This window comes from Alligator sinensis, unplaced genomic scaffold, assembly GCF_000455745.1.
Source record: "Alligator sinensis unplaced genomic scaffold, ASM45574v1 scaffold154_2, whole genome shotgun sequence".
NCBI lineage: Eukaryota > Metazoa > Chordata > Crocodylia > Alligatoridae > Alligator > Alligator sinensis.
In genome coordinates, this window is record NW_005842528.1 from 550682 (window position 1) to 565182 (window position 14501).

At 37.1% G+C, this 14501-nt stretch overlaps 1 protein-coding gene across 1 annotated transcript in view; it reads right to left on the reverse strand.

Annotated features, from left to right (window-relative positions):
• Nucleotides 1–14501, reverse strand: part of CFAP54 (cilia and flagella associated protein 54) — a 231349-nt gene that overhangs the window by 190941 nt on the left and 25907 nt on the right. The window contains exons 8-15 of the mRNA XM_025213430.1: nucleotides 9201–9399; nucleotides 8197–8292; nucleotides 5807–5919; nucleotides 5531–5699; nucleotides 4826–4911; nucleotides 4121–4255; nucleotides 2778–2925; nucleotides 598–662 (exon numbers count right to left, since the gene is read on the reverse strand). Coding sequence (XP_025069215.1) covers nucleotides 598–662; nucleotides 2778–2925; nucleotides 4121–4255; nucleotides 4826–4911; nucleotides 5531–5699; nucleotides 5807–5919; nucleotides 8197–8292; nucleotides 9201–9399 — 1011 coding nt within the window. The remainder of the gene's footprint in view (nucleotides 1–597; nucleotides 663–2777; nucleotides 2926–4120; nucleotides 4256–4825; nucleotides 4912–5530; nucleotides 5700–5806; nucleotides 5920–8196; nucleotides 8293–9200; nucleotides 9400–14501) is intronic.

The following is a 14501-nucleotide window of genomic DNA, read 5'->3' on the forward strand; positions in this document are numbered from 1 at the left end:
CCAGTGAAGTTGTCTCATTTGCACATGGCTTACATATGCTTAAATCCTTAAATGATCATTTAAGTTCATTACAGAGGGTCTCGCTAAATGAAGCAAAGTTTCTCTAATAGCCATTCTATCAAATCATGTTTGTTAGATCTGTGAAAGACCCCAAAAGAACCCTATTATTAACCCTTCTCAACATTGTAAGACTAGTCCTGTGCATTTGGATCACACTACTACATGCAAAAATCAGTTACATATGAAAAAGCACCCAAAGCATGATTTGCAAATCCATCCAGAATGCTAAAGCCTGCTTTGACTACAGCACAAAAAAATATAATGGAAAAAGCAGAAACGTGCTATAAAGGAAAAACTAGATTTAGCATAAAATACATTCATATCACAGAAGACTATAAAAGGTCAGAAAAGGCTAAATTCTCTGGGTTTCCCTATGAAGATTTAAGAAATATGTTTGCACTAATGCAACTGTACAAAAACAATTCAACTTCAAAAAACTAAAATGCTAAATTTTAAAAGGATGTTTACCAAGTGGAAAAACATTTAAGAAAATGTTTTTCACAAATATTATGCCAATAGCAAAGGAATATATTTTACCTTCAGTATTTCAGGAATGTCAAAGATTTGAGTTTCTGTCAGTAATTCCGATTCATTTCTCTCTCCTTTTGTATAAGAAAAAAATAGAGATGAAAATCAACTATACTGAATGAATAACACCAATAATGTTTAAATAATCTATTAGTAACCGAAGACTTTGGCAACCATATAGAATTACTTTGTACTGGCTTTGAGAACTAATTGCATAGTTTCAATTATTGCACAACTTTTTATGGTTCTAACCCAAGGGATAAAGATAAAGATGGATAATTACCTTTAGGATTATGCTTTGGCAAATAAAAATATGGCAGTTTAAATATTCACCATTTTTCAAACTAGATAATGTCAGGCAAAGTGTATGAACATAAGGAATCATATAAGGCTAGAAAAAGACATTGCCAAATGAAGCAGAGCAGCTGTGCTGGGATGTGCTGGCACAGCTGACTTGTTTCATTTGGCAAAACACATGTCATCTGTTGCCCTGCCTGTTGATCTTGTGGGACAACAGGTGACCTGAACCACATTTCAAGAGATGCACCCCTGGAAATCCCAGGGAACATCTCAGGAAGCGGGAAAAGCTGAATAGGTGCTCCCAGGGCTTAAGGGGCCCAATCCTGTGCAGAAAATCCTGGAGTACAGAGGACCAAGCTCCTTAAACCCAGATAGACAGCTCCTACCCAAGGTGGCTAGAGAATGGTCACAGATCTGGGTTGCCCACGCTCTCATCGTAAAGTAAATAAGATTTCCACTGCAATAAAGTGGCACAAATTATTACTACCTTTTGTTGCAGCCACAAACTTGGGCATTTGTGGTGTGACAAAGGATCTGGACATCTATATAATTTTGCTTTGTGAAAAATATTTATGGTGGCACAAAGGTGATGTCCGATCATGTAAGGTGATGTCCGTTTCCACCCTTACTTCACAGTCTTATTGTAATATTTATAGCAGTGTTAGAGGGATGTCATAACCGTGATGGTCCACAGTGACCTGTACAAGAAAGCTTTGCATTCAAAAACTTACCTAAGCTTATCCCAACTATACAGTTGGTCCAATAAAAGATATCACCCAAAAAAATCCCTGCCTCTGTAATATTTATTTATTTTTCATTCTTGAAAGCAAATTTTATCTGATTGACCATCAGATTTTTTAAGTAATTTATACAGATATTTAAAAAATATCTGAATTAATTTTTATAAAACAGTAATTTTCCATTAAAAGGTATTGCTATTCCGATTTGTGGCCTAAGTCGTAAACTAATATTCAAGATCTTAACTGTTTCCAAAAGAAGAGGAAATCAGCAAGAGAGAAATTTCGTTAACGTAAACTTGTTTTATTATAAAGAATGTACACAGAATCCCATTCCCCAACAAAAGAAAGCCATTCCTTTTCCTTACAGATCCAAGCTCCTTTCCAACCAGCTATATGTCCAAAAAGCCTCCCTCTCTTGCTACTCGTTCATTTGCTATATGTTCTATTTTTTGGCTGCTTTTCTCTGGCATCCTGGTAGCTCTGATCACAAAATGGCATATCTATATCCAATAATACTGAGCAAAACCCATCAGTTCACAAAGACCTGTTTGTGAGCAAACTTGCATAAGGCCTGCATTATGGTTTGTGTCTCTTATTGTTTTAGCTATCTTATTTGAAAAAGCAGAATAACCTATTTCTTACATTTACCCTGAATGCAGAATGGTTGTAACTGCTAGAAGCCTCAATGAAGTTTCACCCAACTTTCATCACTGCGGTGTGATTTTCGTCAAATTAAGAGAAAATGTTTTTCCAAAGCACTAACACATATTCTATGGTCTATGATTTAGCGCTATATGCTATTTCAAAGAAATAATAGAGTAGCATTATTTCCTACTACACTTAATGTTCACAATTGTTGATTTAGGCCATGTATTTTAAACACATTCAGTGAAAATTCCTCCTCACTGAAGTCAATGATAACATTTCTACTTATTTAAATGGAGCTAGGATTTAACTCACTGAGTTAACTCTCTTAACTCTGCTTTATGATTCTTGTAGAATAAGAATGAAAAATAAGATTCATATCTTGAAATCCTATGGCCAGAATACTGGAGACCATTTTAAAACCCGATTTAAAAGAAAAATGTTTAGAAAATGTATTGCATATTTATTATCTGCTTTCATTAATACTCTCATTAAATACTTTACCTGTTTTTTTCCCAGATTTATTTGCACAATCAGCTATGTTTTCCAATATTGCAGAAAGACGTAACGTAACCTCTGCTAGCATCACGTTAGTGTCTCCCATGTTACTGTTCTGAATTACTTCATTTATTATCCAATGGATATGAATCCACTAAAAAGAACACATATAAAAAAGAACCTTAAATCAGTATGAAAACCCTAATCTAAAAGTATTCATACTTATATATTCCTAAAATAGTTAAGAGGTGAGGGGTTGTACTCAGAAATGTTTAGAAATGCATGAGGAACTGTTCCCACTTAATGAACTATAACTCTATTTGGACTAGTGTAAATGGGAGCAAGAGATACAACCGTCTTGATGTTCTAAAGTACAACATTGAGCCCTTTTGCTGTTCCCTCATTCCTCATACACTTCATGAAATGACAAGCATCTTCTTCTTTTCTTTCTTTCTTTTTGATTTTCTAAATGTTCTCCACTGGACAACATGGTGTATATCACCATGCCAAGCTCAGCAGAAACTTCCATCAAGGACACAGAATTTGGACACAAAAATCATCATAAATTGTCATGCACACAAGTCATGGAAGCATGATGTCCAATTTTAGTTGTGACCCTGAGTGAGTCTTATATAACCTGATAAACCTCCTTTTACTAAGCTACTTATGCCAGGTACAAGAGATGGAATTGTGTAAAAGAGGCCTATATAATCCCCAATTCCAACTTGAAGAAAATTTGCCTACCCCAAGCACAGCAGAAAGTAACTATAAAGCTGCTTTTTGAGGACACTCTTACTAAACTTGGCATGGGGATATGCCAGGGCACAACCACAGGAAGCAATGCTATAGAGATTGCAGGCCCTACTGCTGCTGTAAGACATCCCAGTAATTTATAAAGAACCTCCGGAGCCTACATTACATTGAGAGAGTCTCCAGTCTCCGGAATATCCAGAGATACAAATGGTTCAACAAGTGGCTTTAAATGATTTTTTCCTTTCAAATCTCTTCCCTTGCACTGCCAGCTTGCCGCTATTTTCATCCATTGTGTTTGGGAGACTTCCCTGAATTATACAGCTTTTCCCTTAGCAGAGAAATGGAACAGAACTATTTTGTTGTCTATTTTAAAGGCATTATGGGATGACGGGGTTTTTCTCTCCCCCATAAAAACATTTCCTACAAATGTTTTTATCCAAATTCAGCACACAACTCCCTTTTGAAACTACTGAGGATTTAGGCATGTTTATCAAAAAGGAAATGTATTACTTAGACTTCAGAAATACATTTTATCTTAGGTTAACCATAATAGAATGCATTTACATGAAAGGAAACATGATATGAAAAAGGAATACTTTATAAACTTTGTATTTGTGGATGTATTTTAAGTAGTCACTTCCACTTGTTTGGATCCGCTGAACTCCTACTTTGCACTTCTGCCACAAAAACATTATTACATCGACAAGTATTTCTCTATCTGGTTGGAAATTCTGGGGGGAAAAAAAAAGACAGAAACTGCAAAAACACATGCTAGCAAAATATGTTGTAATAAAATAAGTAAACCAGTATAGATTTTGTCACAGTTTATATTTTTATGAAGGATATGACCAACATGAATTGTAGTGAATTTAAAAAATGTATATATTTTAAAAATCAGTTTAATTAGGACATATGACCTTTACCTTTCCTGCCATTTGTTTCCCTAAGAGTAATACACTGAAAGGAATTGGATTTCTGACCTTGATTATTAGTAAACTCACTAGGTGTCCAAAATGGACTTAATACATATTAAATAATTTTAGTAGTAGAAGTAGCTTAACTACACAGCATCAATCATACTAAAAAGTAAATAAAAACAAATAAAAATAAATCATGGATAAGTTCATTACAGTTCATGTGAGTTCAGTAATTTAATTTAGGTTTGGGGGTTTTTGTCTTTAACATTTTGCCAACACAATCACTTCCTCCCATCAAAACAATCACTTCCTCCAATCTGGACTTGCATAAAGCAATTCAATATTAAGTTCTTCATTCAGAAAGTCTCCACCATTATATTATACCTGTTTAGATGTGCATACGCAGGAAAGCACTGTTGTTGCCAAAATGACAAGATCATCAGCAGACTCTCCAGGCTTTAAGGATCCTTCTACAAATCAACCGTACAGAAAAAGAAGAAAAAGTAAAACAAAAAATAAAAGAAAAAAATATCACCAATTATGCACTTCATAAAAGCATAATGACTTCAATGGATCTATACCAATTTGTTTCAGATGGCAATACAACACAGTAAATATAATGGAAAAGCACATTCCCTCCGCACCTTCTCCGAAAAATACACATTACCATTTTGTAAATGAAAATGTTTTCAGGATTCAATTTTGTGGATGACAGAAGAGATTTATATGACAGTGCCATTTAACAAGTTCTTTTTGTTTAAATGACAAGAAATTTCAGATACGTAAGCCACAATAAAGGGCAAAATAAAGGCACATATCTTTGCATCCATGGGTCTTTTTTGGAAAACTGTCTGGAAATATTAATCAGACTGTCTTACATTTAAGGGAAATGACAGTATGTCAAGTTTTGACAAGTAAAAGGAAATAAGACACAGTTCAGTACATTGTAATTTCTCAATTCTTGGCTATTGTGGCAGACAAATGTTATACTGCAAATTAAAGAACTTTTCCATAGCAAACAACACAGCTTAACTGCTGAAAAATAAATCTGAAATGCAATTAGTTTAACTACCAGCTGTAAACACACACCTCGAAGTGCAGTTGTTTTTCTTCCAGAATTACGAGTCATTGCAACTTCCCTGATATTTTCCTGAACAGAAAGACCATGTTTAGATCTTCTTGCAGACACTACTGGTTGCATCGCAATAAGAAGTCTGAGTTCCATTTCTGCCTTCTTCCATACTGGATCATCTTGATCCTACCAAATTTGCACAGAAAAAAAGCAATGTAAGTTTGCCCCACTAATTTTCAAACACAAAAACATGTTAACACCTTCATTTGTTCTGTACCATGTATTTGGATTACCTGAAGAAAACTAAAAACCAGTCCGATAGTGGAATCAAATGCATCCCACTCTTCATAGCTAAAAGCTAACTTTATAAATTTCACAGCAGCGTCTCCAGACACACCATTGTTCCCTACAGAGGTGGCAAAAGAAAATACATTTTTATTTTTAAAAAATAAACAACATAGCAAACAACAAATAACATAACAAATAGGCTACAAAACTAGCCAAAGTAGATGCTTTAGAGGGAAAGCAATGAATTGGGTATACGTCGTAGAGTGATCTATCTATCCCCTGATCATTATCCTCCTTGGCATCCATCATTATTGATTTAGAGATGCCAGAGGATAAATCTCTGACTGTTTTGTTTTATTGCTATTAATAGATCTATCATCCATGCATTTGTCTAGCCAGAGCTTAGGTAGGTAGTAGATGCTTAGGTAATAAAACTAGATCATTTCTGGATCTGGAGAGAAGTCCAAGGATATGAGCTTAGGAAACTCTGGGCGTGTCTACACATGCAGCAGACTGAGCAGTTATTGCTATGCAGTCCTGGCGTTGCAGGAGTCATTGCCAACGCTACTGCGCAGTAGCATCAGCATCACAGTTTGCACCCACCGACACTATGTCGCTGTAGTTCACTGCTATGGCAACATAGCATTTCATGTAGACATGCCCTTTCAATCCAAAATAGACTGCAATGCCTAAACTTGGGTACCTACTATATATTGTGTTCGCTGGAGTAAGGCCAAACTGAAATTTTTTTTGCAATGAAGAAGTACCTATACACGTGCTCCAAATTACCCTAATTAGAACGTGTCAGAGAGTCTGCTGGAGCGGTCTAACTAGAATGCACCAGAATAGTGCAGCATCACATGTATTCAGTGTCTTGTGTTTCAAAAAGGTGGCAGGGGTGCTTTAACTAAAACTCATTGAGTGAGCTTTAGTTAAAGTGCCCCCGTGGCCATTTTGAAACACGGGACGCTGAATATACGTGATGCTGCAGTGTTTTAATTTGGGCAGCTCTCCTGGAGCTGGTCTAATTAAAACACCCCCAAACCTCACCCCAGAGCATGTGCATAAACACACTATAGGCATGTCCCCATGAGTGCACACACGCAGTTTGCGGCACCACAGACCTGTCTGTGGCCCTGCAAACCACATGTGCTGTGTTCACTAGTTTGCAGCGTGGTGGGGCTTTTTTGACACCGAGAGATCCCAGTGTCAAAAAAAACACACACCAAAAAAAAATGAGGCAGCACATGTGGCAGCAGCATGAACCACCCAAAGCCAGCCAGAACCAGCTAGAGCCATGCTCCAGCTGCTGGCCAGACTCCACTTGCTGGAGCCCCAGGAGGCCCCCAAGACTGCTGGCCCCAGCCTCCCCTACCCCACCTGGGGCAGCTTGCTACACATCAGAGCACATGTGCACAGGTGTTCCCTGGGGACAACCAGCAATGTGCCTCTGCTAGTTGTCCCCAGGGATCACACATTCCCGCTCATAGGAACATGCCCTATGTCTAAATACAACCTCAGTCATTTTTAGACACCTCTAAACTCAAATCAGATTAGCTATTATTTCTAACTGCTTCAGAAATGACTTCAAAGTGCGTATACACACATGCAACCATAGTTCCCCAAATCCCCCTCTCAACATATACAAAATACTACTTTTAAGAACATTAAGAATTTGTGCTAAGGCGGGTAAACACTTTTCATTCTTGCATCTGCAAACACACATACAGTAAATTAAGGAGCTTCTGCTCCCTTCCCCTTCAACAGCACTGAAACTGAAGCTAGGCAGAATGCAGTTTCATGAACTCCCTAAAATCCTAGACATAGTCTTTAGCTATACCTTCAGCAGGGAGCAGTCCAGGGGTGCAAAATTATCAGTAAGCACCAAAGTACTACCTTGGTAGAAGGTGCTGGGTGTGTTAAGTTAGTGTTTGGTTGCAGGTTTTTTTTTTTTAAGGCTATATCATCCTGACCCCCACAAAAAAGGAGCGGTTGCATAGAACCATTCAACCACTTTGATCTACTCGCCTCCTGTAAACACATCTCATAAATACAACATCAGAATGTAGCTTAGTGTGTGTAAACATTTTAATATCTCTGAAAGAGCATGCCATTTAAGTTCAAAATAGTAATACTGTATTAATATTATAATGCCTGCATATTTACAAGCTATTACTTCAGTAATGCTTGTAATAGCACTAGTTTAAATTAAAATAGGATCTATATGTAATTATCAGATCCAAATGTCATAGTACTCCATATATATTTTACTAGAAGGAGGCAGAAACTTGTGAACTCTGTACCAATGCAAGTATTAGTAATATGAATGGAAATCAGCATATTTAGAATGCGTGCGATTGAGTCCAAAGCACTTTGAAAGCTTAAACTAATTTACCTGTTAATATCAGCTGCAGAAGAGTTGAAGATGCATTTATTACACCAGAAGGGTCAATATAATTACTGTCTTGTGTACTGCTACTGCTGCCTCCACCTTTAAAATAGATCATTGATCATTATACAATTTATTTCATCTGGTATTTTTTATTTAAGTAAAAAACAGTTATGTAGCGTTTAAGTACAGTTTACCCTGAACGTGGTATTTTGTTAGTAAAACATCCTCCACTCTATGGCTTTAGTTCTGACCTTATTTATATACAACCCAGTTGTTCTAAATGAAGAGATACAGAATGTTAAGCAGTTCAGAATTTGGCCCCTCACTTGTATTACTGAACATCTGTTTTATCTGATAAATATTCCTTGATAGATTCTCTACTCATTTACACTTATGCAACTGGGATGTAAGGGTGTGACTAAAGACAGAAAATAGTCTCTTCTTTCTACCCAAAGATGAAAATAAACTTTAAGCAATGTCATGTCCTATCCAAGAATCAGGGACTCGGGTACTATTTTGAAATTTTATAGGCAGACATGTTATAATGACTAATTTAGAATTTGGCTGTTAAAGATCTAGCCTCATGACAAGTTTTTCATGCAAAATCCACAACATATCCGAAGAAGACTATGGAGCCATTGGTTACAATCTTAATACAACATTTATGCTGGAGTGACTGGACACAAGTAAGAACATATCCAGTAGCTCTAACCATGGGTAATCACAAAGACCATTTTTGTACTGTCCTGTGCAGAGAAGGTATAGGCATTATATGATGCACGTGGAGTTACTCCAGGTTTATACAAGTATAACAAAGAACAGAATTTCGCTCAATGTTTTATGTACTTATGTCAGATTTTGTGAAGACAAAAATTATTCTATTTAATTATTTTAGCACTGTTATTGTAACTGAAACATATACTTCTAAAGGTGATTTCTTTTATTTTGAAGAAGGAAGGAACATTTATGTTCAGGGTTCTTAACAAGCATATTTTGTATGCCCTTACCTGAGAGGATTTCCATGCCTGCAAAAAAAAGCTCTGAAATCACATCACGAATCTCAGGTTCCTCAGGAAGAGGTGGTGCAGTGTGCAACAATTGCCTATTACTATCAGATAATGCTTCTATAATGGCAAGGAACTGAGCTGAAGTACCATCAAACATTTCTGTCAGCAGCTGTTCTGTAACAGTACGAGGCCATGGCAGCTAAACAAGAGATAAGTACTTGTTAGGTCTTCTAATATTTCTAATGAATTATAACAAAGAAACGGTTCTTGCAAAACAGCACTCCATGGTAAGTTAAGTAAAAGTTTAACAGAAGAAATTATAGGCTATAATTAGGGACCTACCAAAATCACGATTTTGCAATTTTTGCGGATACCGTGATTTCAGGTGGGACCCACAAGAAAACGCAGGCTCTGTGCTTTTGGCAAGCTCCCTGAAAAAAAATTACTGAAAATAAAATACTGGCTCCCTCTGAGGAGCCAAACAGTCCTTGTAGCCACTGCACCCCATTTGGGGGAAGGGGAGAGAGGGTTGCCAGCATGGCAATATGACTGCCACCCTCACCCCTCACTGTTGACTGGTTGAAAGGAACAGGGCTGCATGACAGATAGCCCTTGCAGCCAATCAGTGGCAAGGTGCTGGGCGACTAGGACCTGAATATGAGACGACCTCCCCCACCCCCAATAATTAGATTCTATATGTGAACAATATATACATTAGTTAGAATTTTCCAGGTATAGAATCAAATTATTGAAGATTTGCTTTGAATTTGTCCTCCTCTCACCACTACAGCAAGGAAAATAAATCTGAGGGAGTCAAGTGGCCCCCTTCCCTCCTCCCCTCTTGCTGTCAGACCCTGTCCTTTTTGAGCACATGGAAATGATGGGCAAAGGTGACCTTGAAATAAACATAATTTACCATGTTGGCAAATTACTACAGGTACCCATAAATTTAGTTCATTCAGAATTGAGGCATTTTATCTTTTTTTAAACTGATGTGAGTTTTAGCAAAGGCACTCCATAACACATTTTTAAGAAGCACTTCTGTATCTATTTATATATAGTACAAATGATGCATCACATTAGTCCAAAGCCAAAAGGCTCATGATACACCATATAGTTCACTGAGCTGGGCCCCAGCAGAGTCAACAAGTAGTTCAAGCCACGGTAACCCCACAGCTTAACACTGCTCAGTATGTGCGTGTACTCCAAATGCTCCCCCTCAAAGGAGCTATGGGCTAATTAGCCCCCACCCCACCCCCACCCCGACTGGAAACAGGTGTTCTCATCACAAGTCCTGGGATCCTACAAAAATGTGTATACAGGTGAGGCACAGGGCAACCTGGTCTGGCTCCACCTCATGGAGGGCAGGGCCACACTAATCATATGCAACAGACAGAGAGGGGACAACACAGAGATTTTGGGTGAACTGTTTGGGACCCTGTTTGGCGATGTTTGCCAGACATTTTAGGCTGATGAAGAAACAAGAATCATTGGAAATGGACGAGAAAGGCACAGCTATGCTGCAGGAGTGATGAGAAAGTCAAAATACATGCAATCTAGTGGCTCACCATAACTTGAAAAAGAGTCTTCTCATGGTAGGTTCCCATCAGAATGTTTTGCCACATGGACCATGTGTTTTATAGTCATGCTCAGTGTTGGCTGCATTTCATCAACTTCATAGTTGGTTTCCATTTACTGAGTACATATTGCTTTTGGCAGCAGTTTAATAATAGACAATGTATTTAATGAGGTTTCCTTGTATGCAAATAGAAGACTAGGGACATTTTTCCACCATGCTACTTGCAGAAAAAAACCTGTCTTCTGTTTCTGTAAATATGGTGTTAGAGAATTTTCTTCCTGTGTTGGACCCACATCTTTTATTTTAACTTTCAAATTAGGCATTTTAATTCTGGCAAGCTTAGGTGTATATCTGACCAAAGAGAGAATGATTTGTGCCAGATACAACAGAATTTAGGCTAGATGATAACAGGCTGGATTCCTTAAAAGTAAATTATATATGCACGTCTTTTCAGCCAGGCCAACTCATTAGTTTAGCTACTTATCCTTTCAAAAGAAAGACAATCATTCTTACAGGGAGGGTGGTAATAAAGAACATATAGAAGCTCTGGGAAGGGTGCATATTGTTGACAGCTCCAAACAGAAGAAATATTTTTGTTAAATTCCTTATAATTATGTCCACAGGGTTAATATTTCCAAAGTACATTATCTTTAATTTAAAAACACACCTTTTCAATACATTATTATTTCCCTAATTTTTCTTTCCACTGTTTTTGGTAAATGACTGAAGTCCCAATCCTGCAATCAAATCCATGAAAATACAATCCTACATTGATGTATAGCCCTTGGAAATTTTAGTTCAAAATGCTAGTGCCATTTAAATAAGTACATAAATAACTTGAAGAGCAGGAGTGGAGGTAGAGCTCAACTTGGTAGTAACAACAAGTATTTTAAAATGTACGATTTGCAAGGCAAATTACAAAGTAAAAAATTATACAAACTAAAGTAAAACCGATTTGCCAATGTTCATTTTCCAGTATAAATTAAGTGCAAAAATAATCTAAATTTATAAAAGCATTTAGAAACAAAAAATATAAAAATGCAATACCTCTTCTTCCTAGGGCCAAGAAAATAGTCATAGCAAGTGGTGGAAACAAAAAACATACTGTAACATAGTTATAAAAAAAAAACTTAATTACTAACAATCAGGCATTTTTAGAGCCAGATATTGAATAATGCCAGGTACTGTACAGTTATGCAAAACCTTTCAGAGTTGCATTATTAACTCAACTATTCCCTGACTCTAAGCACAGACTATCAAGCCAACAGAGTCAAAACCCCAATTGGAGACCACAGAGGCTTCATGAAAATCTGCTGGTTTATTAGGACTAGAAGGCCATCACTTAAAAGCACCTAACTTTTATTGAGCTCAATAGCCTTAGGAAATTTAGCTGGTAGTCTTTACATATGCAATTTATACCTAACTGAAAACACTTAGGGTTAGGACCTTGTTTTGGGTAATGTGGAATTTCAGATAAGTGAATTTTGGATCAGCTGTATTATGCCATCTACATTGTAGTTTAGCATTATAGTATTTGTGACTAAAATTACCAGGTATTTGACATTAAGGCTCTTGATATGCTTTAATATTAATGCATTATATATGTATCATTGACAATGTGATTTATAGGTTTGCTATTAAACATAAACAACATCAAATGAACACTCCCATGCATTCATAATGTTCTCTTAATATCTGCACCCAATTTTTAATAATGATTAATATTCATTACAGATCTTTTTCTATTAGTACAGAAGAAATAATGAGTTGTGTGTGTTATTAATATTTAATAGAAGATTATTTAACACAAAAAAAAAATCTCATTTTAACTCTGAATTAATTTGGGGTTTTTACCCTATACAGTGCTTTTATACCCAGATTACAGATTATTCTACAGTACTTTATGATGATGTGCAAACACATTTTAGCAACCATTCTCTCAGCTCTGTATGTTTGAATCTACTATTATAAATTTCAACAAAGATACAGCCCTTTCTCTTTTAAAAGATGCAATGAGATTTCTAACTTTGGCCTTGAAGGTCTTATTCAGATTGAAAGGACCTTTGTCTGTCATCCCATCTAAAGGTTGCTACTGTAACATCTAACCATGGTCTTTGATGATATAATGTTTGCCAAGAGCAAGAATTGAATTCATAAAATGAAAAATTAATCACAGAGCTATGACAGTATAATCTCTAACATAGGTTCAGAGCATAAAGTCCTCCATCAGAAGAGTCTGCAAAATGACTGAAATCTCTCTTACCATAGAGAGGGCTATGAGGTGCCAAAGAAACCCAGTACATGGAAATATTGATCAGCAAGGAAACATATGGAGAGAGTGGCAGTTAGCACCACTCCTCAGTGGCTTCTATTATCAGAGCTCCTACTGGGCTGTATGAAGAAATAAATTTGCCTCAATCCCAGTTGACATCATAAGGTAAGCAGCAGAATTACCATCTGCTCTTTTTGAAGTGAATAATGACTGGAGTATAAGGGACTTTTCTGGTCCTCTTTGCACCAGCTATAGGGAATCTTGCCTTTAGGAAAGGTCTTGAACTCAATGACCTTTTGACATAAAAGCAAGAGTAACTGTCCAAGTTACATGGGAGAATCATTATGAATATATATAGTAGTATGAAAATAAGTGTAGTTACTAAAGTTAATAAATTGGGTCTGGATGCTGTCCAAAGCAAGCAAGTATGCAGAAAAAATTAATAAGTGTTTCTCTAAACCAAAGTAGGGTTGTTTCTTGTAGTCGTGTTGATCTAAGGACACAGGCAAGGCTCTTTGGGTAAATGTGATATCTTTTATTAGACCAACTAACTAGTTGGAAAAATTGCTCTTTGCAAGCTTTTGGGCACAAATTCTTCCCTCTCTAAACTAATTTGTAATTCCTCTCCTAATGGATCACTTGACTCTGACAGTTAAAATGTTGGCCATGAAGGGCAAACTGGGAAAAATAATTATTTCCCTCAAAGGCTAGTTCATACTGTGCACTAATTTCTCTAGGCCATGGAATCCTATGGAGGCACAAGCAATTGCTGAAAAATATATTTATCAAGGTTTCAGAAGAGTTATGCAATGCAAATGCAAAAATCTGCTGTAGCTTTTGTTGGATGTAGAACTGAATCTTTAATGTAATTAAACACAGGAGGGGTATATTCAAGGGCCATACACCTGGGATGAACTGAACAAGGGTAGGTTTTTTTAATTATTCAGATTGTCTTTAAATACTGTAGAGTTGTTGCTCTTTTACAAAAACCATTTATCCTGCATAAATAACTCACACAATCACTAACGAGAAACAACCCTAAATAATCCAATATGGAATATATTTCCTATTAAAGTACCACATTTACTCAAATCCAAGATGACTTTGTATTTAATAAACCCCCCACGTATACTTAGATTCTATACATGGAAAATTATAAATTTGTTATCATTTACCACGTACAGAATCTAGTGGAAGGTCATCTTAAATTTGACCCCCCCCCTGCCCCCCCACCCAGTACCTAAACCCTGCTGCCTGCACCCTCATGTCAGTGCCTGCCCTCTGCCCCCCACCCACCTCTGCTCCCTGCTGCAGTCTGCCCCCACCATTTCCTTGCTTGTGCCTGCTGCCTGCGCCTGTCACCTCCCCACCCTGCTTATTTTCCACTCCAGCTCCAGGGCAGTCAGCAGGAGTAGCAGCCCCAGCCTAGCCACAGAGAAGGGGTGGTGGC